This window comes from Panthera uncia (genome assembly GCF_023721935.1).
Source record: "Panthera uncia isolate 11264 chromosome C1 unlocalized genomic scaffold, Puncia_PCG_1.0 HiC_scaffold_4, whole genome shotgun sequence".
Lineage (NCBI taxonomy): Eukaryota > Metazoa > Chordata > Mammalia > Carnivora > Felidae > Panthera > Panthera uncia.
This window is the reverse complement of record NW_026057585.1, coordinates 83,471,942-83,486,249: the sequence shown is the minus strand read 5'-3', so window position 1 is coordinate 83,486,249 and position 14,308 is coordinate 83,471,942. Positions and strand designations below refer to the sequence as shown.

The following is a 14,308-nucleotide window of genomic DNA, read 5'->3' as shown; positions in this document are numbered from 1 at the left end:
GGATTATTTTTCTGTCTTGCCTCCACCATAGCCGTGGCACCATAGCATTTCTGTACCCAGGAGGAACTCAAAAAACATTGTGGAATGCAGTTTTTAAAAATTCCCTTCAGCCCAGTATAGGGAAGGAGTCAGAAGATGGCAGCGATAAACCCTGGTTGGGATCAGACTTGGGAGGGCCCCAAATGCAATGCTAAGGAGTTAGATAGACTTGCTTGGTGCTAGCCAGCCCATGAGAGGAGGGATGGAACTGGAAACTAGTATTTCAGTTCCAAATAAGATGTAGTTGCAGAATTTATGCAACGGGTTTTAGTTGCTTAAAAGGATTCCTAAGTCCTATGTTATGCTATATCTTTCTTCCTCATCAAAATGGGAGTTCACCAAAGTTGGAATTGAATTTCCTATTTTAATTACTCATTGAGCACCACGGACTGTACTAAGGCAGGGGTACAGAAGTTCACAAGACCTGTTGTAAAGGTGATGCACAAAAATCCAATGATTACACAAATAAATATGTGGGAAATTCTGTAAAGAAGAGGCACATGATGCCATGGGAACAAATAACAAGGGCACCTGCTCTAGTTGGGGGTAACAGTCAGTGAAGGTTTCATGGAAGAAGTAATATTTAAGGCGGCTCAGTCGGTTAAGCGTCCAACTTCGGCTCAGGTCATGATCTCACAGTCTGTGAGTCTGAGCCCCTCATCAGGCTCTGTGCTGACAGCTTAGAACCTAGAGCCTGCTTTGGATTCTGTGTCTCCCTCTCTCTCTCTGCTCCTCCCCCACTTACACCCTATCTCTCTCTCTCTCTCTCTCTCTCTCTCAAAAATAAACATTATTAGAGTTCTGCCCCAGTCCCTATTTCTCCAACAAGCCACATTTTTTCCTACCTCAGGACATTTACACACTCTATTTCTTCTACTTGGAAGGCTCAGCCAATTCTCCAGGCTAAATGCTATTCATCCTTCAAGTTTCAGTTTAAATATTACATTTTTTTTTTTTAAAGTAGCCCTCCTCCTTCTATCCCAGTTTCTCTCCCTTGCCACCAGAGTACCAGGCCCTTTGGGACAAGGGAGAGTTTTGGCAGCCCTTGTGACTACAGAGCAAAAATTGCCTATCTAGGGGTGCTTGCCTGGCTCACTTTGTAGAGTATGTGACTCTTGATCTTGGGGTCATAAGTTTAAGCCCCACGTTGGGTGTAGAGTTTACTTAAAAAAAAAAAATAAAGTAACCTTAAAATTTTTGCTTAGTTGATGAGTCCTTAGATAGTTGAGTGGGAAAACCTTGGATAGGAGTCTGCTGTAGCTGGTAGAGGGGGTTGGACAGCAGCTGGGAGAGGCAAAGAGAATGAAGAGGAGGGTGAACTTGGGAATTTCGGCTTTGTTCTTTCTGGGAAAAGGTAAGAGCCTTGCACATAAATGGATGACTCAGGTTGGAGAGTGGTATGAGTGAGGGGTCCTTGCCCAGCCACGTACAAAGCCAAGAGCATCTCCCTAGAGCCTAGAGCTTAGGAACCTCAAATTAGCCCATTCCATTCCCCCTTCAGACTCTTATTCATCCAACCAGCATTTCCTGAGCACCCACTGTGACCCCAGCCTTCTACTGGGTGTGGGAATTGATCAGGCCTGGTCTTCCCAAGGAGGAAACAAGCTCAGATAGAAATAATTGCCCTATGGGATAATTTAGTACCAAGCCTAGACTTCTCATCTGTAAAATGGGCACCCTAGTAATAGAATCTACTCCAAAGTGTTGATGCATAGATAAAGTGCTTATCACAGTGCCTGGAACACAGAAATGGTTGGTAGGGAGAATGTTCCGGGAAGGACAGGAGCTCCAATAAGGAGGATGCTCTGGGTCTGGGCTGGTCAGGTTAGGGCAAGGGTATAGGAAGTGCTCCCCCTTCCCTGTGCTCCTACAGCAGCCAGAGTGATCCTTAAGGTAGTCTTTGAGACCCTGCCTACTGCATCATCCCATTCTCCACACACTTGCTCTGTGCCTTCTCTTCTTCCTGGCCCCCTTTTAGTTCCTCTGACCACAGGGCCTTTGTACATGTGGTCCCTTTGTCTGGAATTCCCTTTACTTGTTTCTTCCCTAAGTTAGTTTCTTCCCAAACTTCACATCTCACTTGAGTTGTCATTTCCTCGGGGAAACTGTGCTTATCTGTGGGTTTTGCTGGTCCTGCCACAGGAATGTCTTGCTTTGTTTCACTTTGTCTTCAGTTGTATAATCTTAGGATTGATTCGCCAATGAGCTGTAAGCCCTAGGAGGTAGGCTTCACGTCTATTTTTGTGCTCTAATGGATAGATCCCCAATAGCACCCGGTTCTTATATTCGGAACCCCCAAAATAACTGTTGAACAAATGAATGGGGTGCAAGAATATCATGGCTAATAATGTTTATGAAACACTTACTCTGTGCCTGGCACTCATTACTCCAGTCCTCTCAATCTCCACAACAACCCTCTGAGAGAGGTGGTCCGATGATCCTCATTTTACAGACGAGGAAAATGAGGTTGAGAGAGCTTAAGTGACTAGCTCAAGGTCACTTTTCGCTAGTGTACGGAGGTGGGATTCACATCCAGGTCCTTCTGACTCCAAAGCGGCAAAGGGTGAGGAGGTGACCCCGTCCAGGGTAGGGGTGCACCCGAACCCGCGGAGCCTCCCTAGGGAGCAGTGGGAAGCTTCCCCGGCCCAGCTCTAAACCGGTGGTGCAGCGCCCGCCCCCGGTCGCGGGCGCAGTCTGGCGGCCGCCTCCGGGCCACGTGGTGCGCGCGGCGGGCGCGTCCAAGGAGCCCGCAGTGGCTCCCGCTCAGAGCGCTCCGGGCGAGGAGAGCGGGCGGGCGCCGGGGGCAGGCGGGCGGGAAGCCAGGTGCACGGGGGGAGGCGCGGGGCCAGCCCGGCGGCCCGGGCGCTGCAGCCCGCGGCGTCGGGGCCCCGGCCTTGGCCCTCGGCGCGTCCCTCGCACCGGGGTTCTGCGCCCAGGGCGCACGGCGGGGAGCGACGCGGCACCTGCCGCCATGGAGCCGTCCCCCTCTGCGGACGCCGAGCTGCAGCCCCCGCTCCTAGCCAACTCTTCAGACGCCTTCCCCAGCGCCTTCCCCAGCGCCGGCGCCAATGCGTCGGGGCCGCCGGGCGCCCGGAGCGCCTCGTCCCTCGCCCTGGCTATCGCCATCACCGCGCTCTACTCGGCCGTGTGTGCCGTGGGGCTGCTGGGCAACGTTCTTGTCATGTTTGGCATCGTCCGGTGAGTCCACTGCGGGCTGGCACCGCGGGGTGACGGTGGGGACCGGGGACCGGCCCCCTGACCTCGGGCCCGGGGCTCCCCGGCGCCCCCCCCCCGCACTTCCTGCAGGGGGAGCCCGGGGGCCAGTTAGGAGACTGCTTCCATTGAGAGACGGACACCGAGAGTGAGTGTGTGTGTGTGTGTGTGTGTTTGTGTGTGTGACTAAATAACATTTGATCATTTGTTCGCGCCCCCGCCCCCCTTGCTTCTGCATTAGGCTATGTGGGATAGTTTGGCGACAGTTAGTGGTCTGTCAGTATATGAGTGGGTGATTCTGTGTTTGTGACGGTACAAATGTATTGAATGTTTGGACCTCTAAAAACGTCCTGGGGGCGGGCTTCTGGGGAGACAGCTGTCTGTGCTGGTCGGGGGACAGGGGAGTGCTTGTGTATCTGCACCATTCAGTGGGGGCACTTACCAAATCCCATTGATGCCCGTCTCTTGGGGTTCCTGTGTTGGTGTGTGTTTGTCCCACACTGTCAGTTGGTGATTCTCTCTATATGAGCCCATGACTGTTTGTGCTGTTTCTTGTCAAATCTTTGAAATCCAAGGGGGAGGAGAGCATCCGGAGTGGCTTCGGATCTTTGTGTTTGTCCCCCTGTGTGTGCATTTGCTGATGGAGGGCCTGTGGCTCCTGGGTGCAGGGGGCAGCAGCTGTGGGCCAGCCAGGCAGTAATCTGCTTCCCTCCTCAGTGGCCATCTGGTCTCCAGGTCTGGATGCGATTCAGCGAGGCTTCAGCTCCTCACAAATGCCCTGTTTCATTCTCTCCTCTTCTCTAACAGGCTTTGCTTTCTGCTAGAGGCAACGGTGTTTTATTTGGGTGGGAGTGGAGCTGAGCTTTTGCCTCCGGAAGAGAAGTTCTCTTCTTGGTGTCTATGTAGCGTGCTGGGACTTTCTCAGAGAATCTAAAACATCATCGGCTTGCCTGGAAGCAGCAGCCTCCTGACCCAGTTCTGCTAGTTCAGACATGGGCAAAAAAGGATAGAAAGGAACCTCCTATCCTTATAACAACAAAGATGCCCTTGTATTTACTGTTAGGTGGAAATGGGTCATCCCTGCTGGTTGACCAAGGGCACAGCCCTAAACCTCTCTGGGCTGTGGTGCCACCAAGCAGGGCAGAGGGCAGACTGTGGACTCAGAGGTTGGGAACGTGAACTGTGGTCTCAGTCCAGTCACTGATGCCCATCACAGAGGGCACCCCAGTCCCCTTGTCCCACACCATCTGCCCCATCTGTCTCATTTTCCCTGTCTGAAGAATGGAGACCCGATCTCTGGAGTCTGAATTGCAGAGTATGGGGTCTCTGCAGGGGAGGGCCACGTGCGTTGGAGCATCGGATGGGTGTGTGGGTGTTGAAGGAGCTTTGGCATCAATTATCTCTGGGGGAGTCTTTGCTCCCCCAGGAAGAGTGGAGGGCACAAGAATCTCCTGTGCTTTCAATGACTCATTACCAGCTACTCTGGGAAAATTCCCCCAAGCACAGCAGGATTGATCTTTGCTGTGCATTTTTGTTCATCATTCTCCTCACCTTGTCTTTGGAGGTAGTACAGGCTTTAGAGTGGGGCCAACCTGAGTATTAATCCCAGCTCTGCCACGAAATGGCTCTGTGACTTGGGGAAATTACTTAACCGCTCTGAGCCTCAGTTTCTTCATTTTTGAATGGGGTAATAATAGAACCTTCTTCAACAGAGTTTTCGTGAAGTGTCAGTGAGCAAACATATAAAATGCAGCTGGCCTGGTGCCTGGATCCGATAAATGGAAGCTGTCTGTGTGATGAAGAGTAGGAATTTTCCAGATGCCTCGGAATCTAGTGCCTTTTAAAGAAGGAGGTACTTGTCCTAAGTGGGCCTGAGGGCAGCTAAAATTCTGAGTTCCAGGTTCCTGGCACGTATGCTCTCTGGGGAACTCTAGGTGCTGGAGTCTGGGAAGAGCCCTGTCAATGTGCTCAGTGCCATTCCCGGCCTCTTCTCCAGGGGCTCTGGATGTTGGGCCGATGAGCACATCTCCCCCACTACCTGTGAGCCAGGGGAAGTCCTCTCACTTCTGAGGGTCCCCTCAGCGTATGTTCTGGGCTCAGCTTGCTAGGGCTGCTCCAACCAACCTTCCCCAAATCCCATCATCGAATGCCTCTTGCAAGCCATATAGCTGGCCCCCATAGGTCCCCATGTTGCTAAGACATTTCCTGGGCCAATCATCTATATGATAGCTATCTCTGGGTCTGAATGATTTAATCCTCACCTATAAGCCTGTGGGATAAGCATCAGATCCTCAATATGATGCCTCCATTTTACAGATGTGGAATCTGTGGTTCAGGGAGACACAGGATGACTTAAGGTCCTACAGCTAGCTCCAGACCTGGAGCGAAAACCCTGGTCTTGTGACTCCAAGTCTAGAACTTTTTCCAGAGATGTCTGGGGTAGAGGACAGTCAAAGAATTTCACGGAAGAAGGGGGCAGAATTCTGTTCCTCCTCTTGTCCTAGAATCATCAGAGAACAATGGAGACAAAAAGATGGTGATCCTACACATTCTTTGGCCTGTGTAGTTTAGGGTGCTGTCCTGGGAGGGAGGGGTGATGATGGGGCTGGCACTTAATTCTTCCCCCACTGATGGAGAGACTAACAGTAGGGCAGCTGCCTGGGGCTCTGCTTCTGCTGGCAAAGTCCTGAGAGCAGTGGAGAGAAGGGAGCCCAGGCTGAAGAGAGACCCCTGATCTGTCTGGTTTCCTGGCACCCCATGCAGGGCTTGGCACAACCAAAAAGTGAGTTGGCTGATTGGTTGAATGAATGAATGGTTGAAGGAATGGATTCTGCGTGCCAGTCCTGAGCTCCAGCAGTTGAGGGCAGGGGTAGGTTTCCAAAGGGAAACCCTTAGGGTGGGAGAGCGGGTTGGTACAGTGGCAGAGGTGGGGTTCTGAAGCCAGACATATCTAAGTTGGAATCCTGAGTTCAAAGCCATTTACCTGCTGTGTATTTGGGCTACTGACTTTACCTTTCTGGAGCTCATTTCTTCCCTTGTAAAGTGGGAATAAGAACAATGTGTCCGGGGCTGTGGTGAGGATTAACATGTTGTAGCTGAGCCATTTACTGCTTTTGAGAAAGGAATCGTCTGTATGCAAAGGAATGAAAAGAATTAACTCATTCAAGAAAATTCTATGGTACACTGTGCTAGATGCTGAGATACAATGGTGAGGAAAGTACACCATCCCTGCCCTCACGGTGGGAGAAATGACAATCATCCGCTAGTCATCTAACAGACTTGTAATGGTAGCAGGCGATGAGACAGTGCGGGGGGGTGCGGGGGTGCGGGGCTTTGGGAGCCCCTGATGTGTGTCTTTGAGGAGCTGAAGGATGAGGAGGGGGTAATAAGAAACAGAGGGGGGTTCCTGGGTGGCTCAGTCGGCTGAGCGTCCAACTTTGGCTCAGGTCATGGTCTCACACTTTGTGAGTTGGAGGCCCGAGATGGGCTCTCTTCTGTCAGCCTGTCAGCACAGAGCCTGCTTTGGATCCTCTGTCCCCCTTTCTCTCTGCCCCTCCCCCAGTCGTGCACTCCACTCGCTCGCTCTCTCTCTCTCTCTCTCTCTCTCAAAAAATAAAACATTAAAAAAAAAAAAAAAAAGAAACAAAGAGAGGAGCCCCTGATGAGAAGCTTGACATGGATGAGGGGCTGAGAAAAAAGACTCTTGGAATCCCACATCACGAAGCACCCTCCAGTCCTGCCTCCCCCCACTCTGGCCCTCTCCCTACATCATGCATCCGTTTGAGAAACCCACTCATCCTTCCAGAGGCATGAGAGGGGTGTCTAGGAATTGTGCTCTTAACAAATGGCCTGTGGCTTCTGAGGCTTCTGTGAATACGAGCAGGATTTGGGGGGACATCTAGTCCCCAGGCAGAGCATCACCCCTTAGTCCTGCAGTGTGAGTTCAGCCAGTATGGTGGCCCTGTGGGTCCTCAGAGCAGTCTCCCAACAGCCCCTCTTTCTGGGTGGTCAGTGTCCTGAGCAGGGCTGGAATCCAGGAGTTCCCCCTGGTGGCTCACTGGGCAGGGCAGAGTGTGAAGGGCTTAGCAGGTCCCCATCTCTGACAGGTGACCCTGTCTATCCTCCCTCTGCATGACCCAGGACTTCCTGGTTCATCGGCCCCAGAATCCAGGCAGGAGAATGGAGTTGATGCTTTTCCACATGGCCTCCTGTCTGTTCCACAGCCTGCCCTGATTCCCTGCCTGCACCTCTCCCAAATCCTGGTTTCAGGGGGTTTGGACCCTGCTGTGTGTCTTTGACCATCCCTACCTCTCCCACCCTGCCCGCTGCGTGTAACTAGCCCAGCCTGCCTCTTCGTGACTGTTTTAGGCCATGTGCTTTTCTGCCACTTGGTCTCACCCTCGGCCCCTGTCTCTTCTGACGACTCCTGTATCAAGTGCGGGCTCTGCCACCTACTAAGATCTTTAATGAATTGGATTGCCACACTGCACCTCAGTTTCTTCATTTGCAAAATGTGGATCATAGTATCTGACTCATAAACACCTTTTTCCTAAAGATGACAAGCTGATATTGGTGAAGCATCATGTTTTCCCTCCCATCCTAACTGCAGTGCAGAGCAGGGAAAGGAGGGTGGGCCAGACAGCATGGACTGGGGCAGGGTTGTGACAGGTGAATGGGTTCTGGCTGTCCCCTCTTTCTACTACTAAGGTGCCAGGGGTTGCTGGGATAGGTGCTAAAGTGTCAACTTTGCAGGATTGGGAGCTCTGAGTCACCATCTTGTTTTTGGAGGCCCTTAACTTCTTGTCTCCCTCCCCTCTCTTGCCTGGGTTGGGGTCTGTGGACCCAGGGTCCCTAGGCCAGGAGAGATCCCACTGAGGTGACATGGTGCAGTGGTAGAGGTCACATCTGGGGATCAGGTATTGCCAGGTCTCCATCCCAGCCCGACCATGTCCTAGTGGTGTGGCTTTGGGCAAACAGCTTACCCTCTCTGAGCCTCATTTCTGCATTTGTGAAACTGGGGTGATCAGGAGAGGTTTGGGGATGATTAGATGAGCTCATGCATGTAAAGGCCACAGCACAGCACCTGGCACATAGTAGGCCCTCAGTGCGTGTCAGGTGCTATGATTAACCAGCACCCCTGCAGCTGCTCCAGGCGGGCAGAGCATGACTGTGGGACCTGATTATTTACATTTTCCATATTGGGCTCTTTCCTGCTTCCTGAGTCGTCTGCCCATTTACTCATACAGCAAGCATCAGCTGATGCTGACCCCTTCCGGGCCTATCCAGCCTTAGGTCCCATGGCCCAGACCCTCAGCTTAAGCTTCAGCCTGGCCTCTGGCTTCTAACACAGCCATGTTCTCCAGCATCCCCCACCCCCCGCCCCTTAGTTACAGCTCCAGGGACAATCGAATCTTCTGGGAGCTGTGGGGAGTCCAGGGCAAGCCGCTGACCTGGCCAGAGGAGGTACTGCGGGTGCTGAGTGGTGCTGAGTCGTGAAGCAACAATGGCAGTTGGCTACTTGGAGAGGTGGGGGTGGAGCATTCCAGGCAGAGGGAACAGCAAGAGCAAAGAGAGGTTTGCAGGATGACGGAGAGCTGCTGAGGACAGGGAATGTCACAGTGGTTGAGCTGAGTATCAGGGGCTCAGGGGGCTGTGAAAGCAGAGAGGCTTCGGGGACAAAAGCAACATATGCCCTGCAAGTAGATGTCCTCAGCATGGCTAGGCCCTGGAGCCAGTGATGCATCCACCCAGTCTTGTCTCTGCCTTCCACAATTCCCAGTGTTAGAGGAATGTTCAAAGAGCAACATGGCCCAGCCCCAGGTAATTGGAGGGAGTTGCTCTGGTGGGGAGGATGAGGTGCGTCTGAGGAGAGGCCTGGAGATAGGCCGGCATGATTGTGTTAGGGGCCAGAGGCTGCAGGTCTGGACAGTGGGAGCTGAGGCTGGATGGGTTCTCAGGTTCCACGGGAAGGGGACCATAGTGGGAAATGTGGGAGCTTTGAGTCACAGGTCATGGTGAAGAGGACTTCAGAGTGATCTGTGCGGAATGGTGTTCAAGAGGATGATGAACTGGGTGTGGATGGGCACGGGGCAGGATGGAGGTGGAGGGCCTCAGTGCAGGGAAACCCGAGAGGCTGGCTCAGGGTGACAGGAGAGAGCTGTGGGACCTTGAATGGGTCATCAAACCCTGGCCTCAGTTGTCCCCTTTCTAAAATGGAATGCTGTCAGACTATCAAGAAGGCCGGAGGCTGGGCCAGGTGAGCCCTGGTGAGACCTCGGGGAAGGCAAGGGGCTGCCCTGGCCCGTGTTCCACTGCTTCTCCTGGCCTTGCCCCCAGCCTGACACTTTTCCAGCTCTCGGGTTCGTTCCCTGGGGAGCATGTAACTCACAGATCCACTGGGGTGGGCCCAGAGTCACCAAGGACACCAAGAAGCCTCTCCTGAGCCCTGCTATGTGCCAGAGGTTTCTGCAGCCCTGCAATGGGGGCTGTAGATTCTTATTTACACATGAGGACCAGGAGACTCAGAGGGGCAGGTGGCTCTCACAGCCCGAAAGGTGCAAACCCAGGCCTTTCTGACTCCAAACGCACTCCATGTCCACTCTGCCACCACTGTCCATGAGACACATGGAGCGAGAGCTGGCAATGTCTAGTTAGAGCAAGGGAGGAACTGGCAGATTGCTGTCTGCAAATCCCCGAGGCCTCTGTGTGGGCTGACAGCAGTCGACAGCCCTGACATCAGAGCAAGACTGACCTGGGATTATGGCCCAGCTGTGCCGTTTCCTAAGCGAGTGAGTGTAGGCAATACATGCACAACCTCTCTGAGCCTCAGTTTTCTCATCTGTGAAATGGGAGTAGCATTAGACCTTCATAGGGTGGTTTTGAGAAGTTTATGAGGCATGACATGAAGGACTTCAGTACAGAACCAGGCATTTGGCAAGTTTTCAGTGAACATTTTCTATCGTGTCTATTTCAAAGGCTTGCTTCTCATTCATTCGACCAACATTTATTGAGCCCCAGAGGAACTAGAATTATTGGGTAGATCTTACAGGGAAGTTTTATTAGCTCAATATTAAAAATTTTCTTTTGCTGTAGAGGTAACACAGTAGTTATTGCAGAAAATATGGGGAAGTTTAAGTAGAGACAGTCATTACCCCTAATCTCACTAAAGGAGAAAAGCTTTGTTATTTTGGTGTATTTCCTTCCCATCTCTCCCTCTCTCTCCCTCTCTTTCTCTCTCTCTGATTCTGTGTCTGTGTGTTTTAATAACATCAGGATCACAGTATTGGAATAGTGATCATGTTATATACAGTAGTTTGTAAGCTGTCTTTTCGCTTGACATTATATCATAAGCATGTTGTCAAGTTATCAACACTATTTGAAAACATAATTTTTTGATGGCTGCATTGTATAAATGTGTTCTATTTGGGGGGGACTTCTGTTATTCCCAATATTATGTCAATCTAAACAATGCATCTGTGAACATTCTTGAACACTTACATTTGTGCACACCTCTTATTATTTTTACAAGGAATTTTCTAACGGTCAAAGCTCTCCAAGAAGGTACGGGCTGCTGTGTAATGTAGGGAGCTTCCCATCTCTGAAGGTATGCAAGAGGACACTGGAAAACCACTGGGTGGAGGCATGGCACCGGGGATTTGGGTGGAGAAAAGATAGACATAATTTTAGACTCCTCTTCCCAAATCTGAGATTCAGAGATGCTGTGATCTCAGATTTCCCTTCTCCCCTTCCTGGCAGATGATGCCTGGAAGCTGTGCAAGGGCAAGGCATGATTTCATTAACCTCCGAGTCCTGGGACCTTTAAATCCAATTGGCTACCCAGAACATCATAACATGCACAGGAAGAGGGATAATCGTGGGCTTGAGCAGAAAGCCTGGCTTAAATTAGCAATTTACCATCATGCAGGCTGCAGCAGCCCTGTTACCAGCTGGGGGATATGGGGTGGGATGGGGTATCTGGGTTGGGCTCTATTGATTTATAGCTCCCAGTGCAGCTGCAGAAATCAACAGCTTTGTCTCTGGCCAGGGCGGGTGTGTACAGAAAGAGTCTTGTCTTCTGTAGCTTTCTGAGTCTTGATAAATTGAAAGAACTCAAACTTCAAAGTCCTGTGAGGTCAGAAAGCCCCATCTAATAAACACAACACAGGGAGAGGTGGAGACGGCACCCCCTTCTCCCCTGCAGAGGTAACCTTTTCACCAAGGCTTAGAGCTTTGAATCATGGATGATGATTCTCTTTACTTATTTTGTGCCAGGCAGTCTGCTTAGAGATGTATATACAGTATCCCAGTTTAATCTCCCAGACCCATATGAGGTGAGTTTGTTGCCCACATTTATAGATGAGGAAACTTGAGGCACAGAGAAATTCTATAACCTGCTCAAAGGCCCAGAGTCAGATTGAAATTGGGTCATTCTGATCTCAGAGCCCATACTCTTAACCATTACCCTATCTTCTGCCACCTGTATGTCAAGTTCAGCCCCTCTGATTTAAAAATGAGGGAACCAGGGTGCCGAGGTGGCTCAGTCAGTTAAGCAACTGACTCTTGATTTTGGCTCTGGTCATGATCTCATGGTTGGTGAGATCAAGCCCCACATTGGGCTCTGCGCTGATAGTGCAAAGACTGCTTGGGATTCTCTTTCCCCCTTTCTCTGTCCCTCCCCGTTTCATGTTCTGTTCTCTTCTCTTCTCTCTCTCTCTCTCTCTCTCTCCCAAAATAAACATTTGAAAAATACTTAAAAAAATAAAAACAAAAATGAAGGAACAGAGGCTTGAGAGGTTCAGTGTCTCTTGAGTTAGTGGTCAAGGCAGGACTGGAACTTGCCTTTCCTAACCCCTTATCCCTTATTGCATCTCTTTCCACACCTGGGATTAACTGGGCTAAGGGTGAGCCAAAGGGTATCTAGAAATAGCTGTACCCAGGAGCAAGGGCAGTGGGTTCCTGCTCAGGGCAGCCTGGCCTGGGGGCCACTGACAACATCTCACAGGCCCAGAGAAGTCCAAGATTCTTGGGGCAGAGCTAGCACCTGGCAAGGTGGCCACATCCGTCAGGGGCAGACAGACTGAGGTTCAAACCTAGGTCTGCTTCTTGCTGGCCATCCACCCTTGGGCTCACCTCACTGAGCCTGTTTTCTCATCTGTAAAATGGGGATGATAGACCATCACATGCATCGTGGGGTTGTGGCAGGCATACATTCAGCAGCCCCTCCTCCTACTGGGCATGGTTCTAGGGACTGGGCATGTAACAGTGATCAAGACACAGTCCCTGCCTTCATGAAGCTGACGTTCTAGTGGGGGAAAAGATAGACAATACATAAGTTGGTGTAAGGCCAAGGCTATAGGCAATGAAGCCAACTAAGACAGTACTGGGGAGGGAGAATGGCGGGGCTGCAGTTGTGTCTAGTGAGGTTGGGGAGGAGGAGACAACTAAGCAGAGGCCTGTCCCTGGGTGGAAGTGTTTTAGGCAGAGGGAACAGTGAAGGTTAAGGGAGATGATGTATGGCCCTAGCTCAGGGCCTGGCCCGGAACAGGAAGTTGTTGGTAATAATGATGTCTTCTGGCTGGTTTCCCAGCTCTTGGGAACCTGGGACAGGGATTAAGCTGAGGGAGAAAACCTGCTTCGCCTGGCCCAGATGCCCCTGCAGTACAGATGGAGATGATCTGTTTCCCTTGGTTACAAAAACTCATCCTCCTGGAGTGCTGGGAAAGCCCCACATCTAGTGATTTTCCATTCCTCCTTGGGAGAGGCAGGGCAGGAAGTGGAGGCCAGCACATGGCCACAGGGCTATGCTGCCGGGAGGGGCAAGTAGTCCTAAGACACTCTCCTCACCTGCTCAGTCCTGTCATCCCAGATAAGAGAGGGTTCAATGGCAAAGCATGGCATATTGACTCCACAGGGCTTCACACCAGAAATAGCACTGCTGACCTTTCTTGAATGCTGACAAGGTGGCCACCTCTGTGCTGAGTGCCTCGTGTATATTATCTCATTTAATCCTCCCGACTCTATGAGGTTGGTACCATGTTTCTCTCCATTTGACAGATGAGGGCACTGAGGCTCAGAGATGATAATTCACTTGCCCAGGGCCACAGTTAATAAATGGCAGTCAGCCTTTGAACTGAGGCCCCCATAACTCCCAGAGCCTGCGTGTGCAAAGAGACCGTGAAGCAATGGCTGAGAAGAAGGTCAAATTCATGACACCCTCTGATTCCAACTGTGGAAAATGACTTTTGTATATTGCTGGCGTTTAGGAGAGGCCACGGAGCAGGGTAGACTGAGTTGTAGAGTCATTAAAATGATAAATTGTTGATAAATAAAATACAGGTGAAATTCCGTGTGTCAGGTAGAGGGATATGTCCTAAGTAACGTACAGCATGGTCTGAAGCCTAGAGGTGGAAAACCTGGGCTTTTTGGAATATCTGACTTTGGATCCTGGTTCTCTCCACTCTGAACTCCTAGATAAGCACCTTTCCTCTGTGGGTCAGTTTCTTCCCGTGAACAAAGTGGGAATATATGTGTGGGTCAAAGGAGAGAATGGATGTGAAGTCCTCTGCACAGGGCCTGCCTTGCCCCTTGTCCTCAAAGCATATCCCTTGGGGGCCGGGAACAGGTTAGGCAAACTGAAGCATCCCTGTATCACCCACAGAGTGGTCACTAAGAATGACAAACTGGTGTGCAATATTTTTACATGGAATTGTGGGACATGTACTTAGCAATGGAAGGACTCAGAATAATTCAAGGATCCATCACATACAACTATGGCAAAAATGAGCATGTGCTTTGGTAATGATATAAGGCTGCATACAGGGGACCTTGTGAAATCTCAACCTCTACTACGCTTGCATGGTGGCTGGTGTCATTTCCCTTTTCTCGTGAGGAGAGTGTGTGGCTCCCAGCATCAACCTTAGCCTAGAGTTTGGGCTTTCAGGTCTGCATCAGACATGGTCCTGCCAGAAAAAAGAACCAGTAGCATCTATCTCAAGCAATTGGCTTATGCAGTGTGGGGTCTGGCAAGGCAAGTCTGAAATTTGTAGGATAGGGTGGC

At 51.0% G+C, this 14,308-nt stretch overlaps 2 protein-coding genes across 2 annotated transcripts in view; both read left to right on the top strand.

Moving 5' to 3' along the window:
* RCC1 (regulator of chromosome condensation 1) overlaps positions 1 to 14,308 on the top strand; it is a 287,208-nt gene that overhangs the window by 246,527 nt on the left and 26,373 nt on the right. The window lies entirely within an intron of this gene.
* Positions 3,011 to 14,308, top strand: part of OPRD1 (opioid receptor delta 1) — a 31,840-nt gene continuing 20,542 nt past the window's right edge. The window contains exon 1 of the mRNA XM_049618821.1: positions 3,011 to 3,237. Within this exon, the coding sequence (XP_049474778.1) occupies positions 3,011 to 3,237 (227 nt within the window). The remainder of the gene's footprint in view (positions 3,238 to 14,308) is intronic.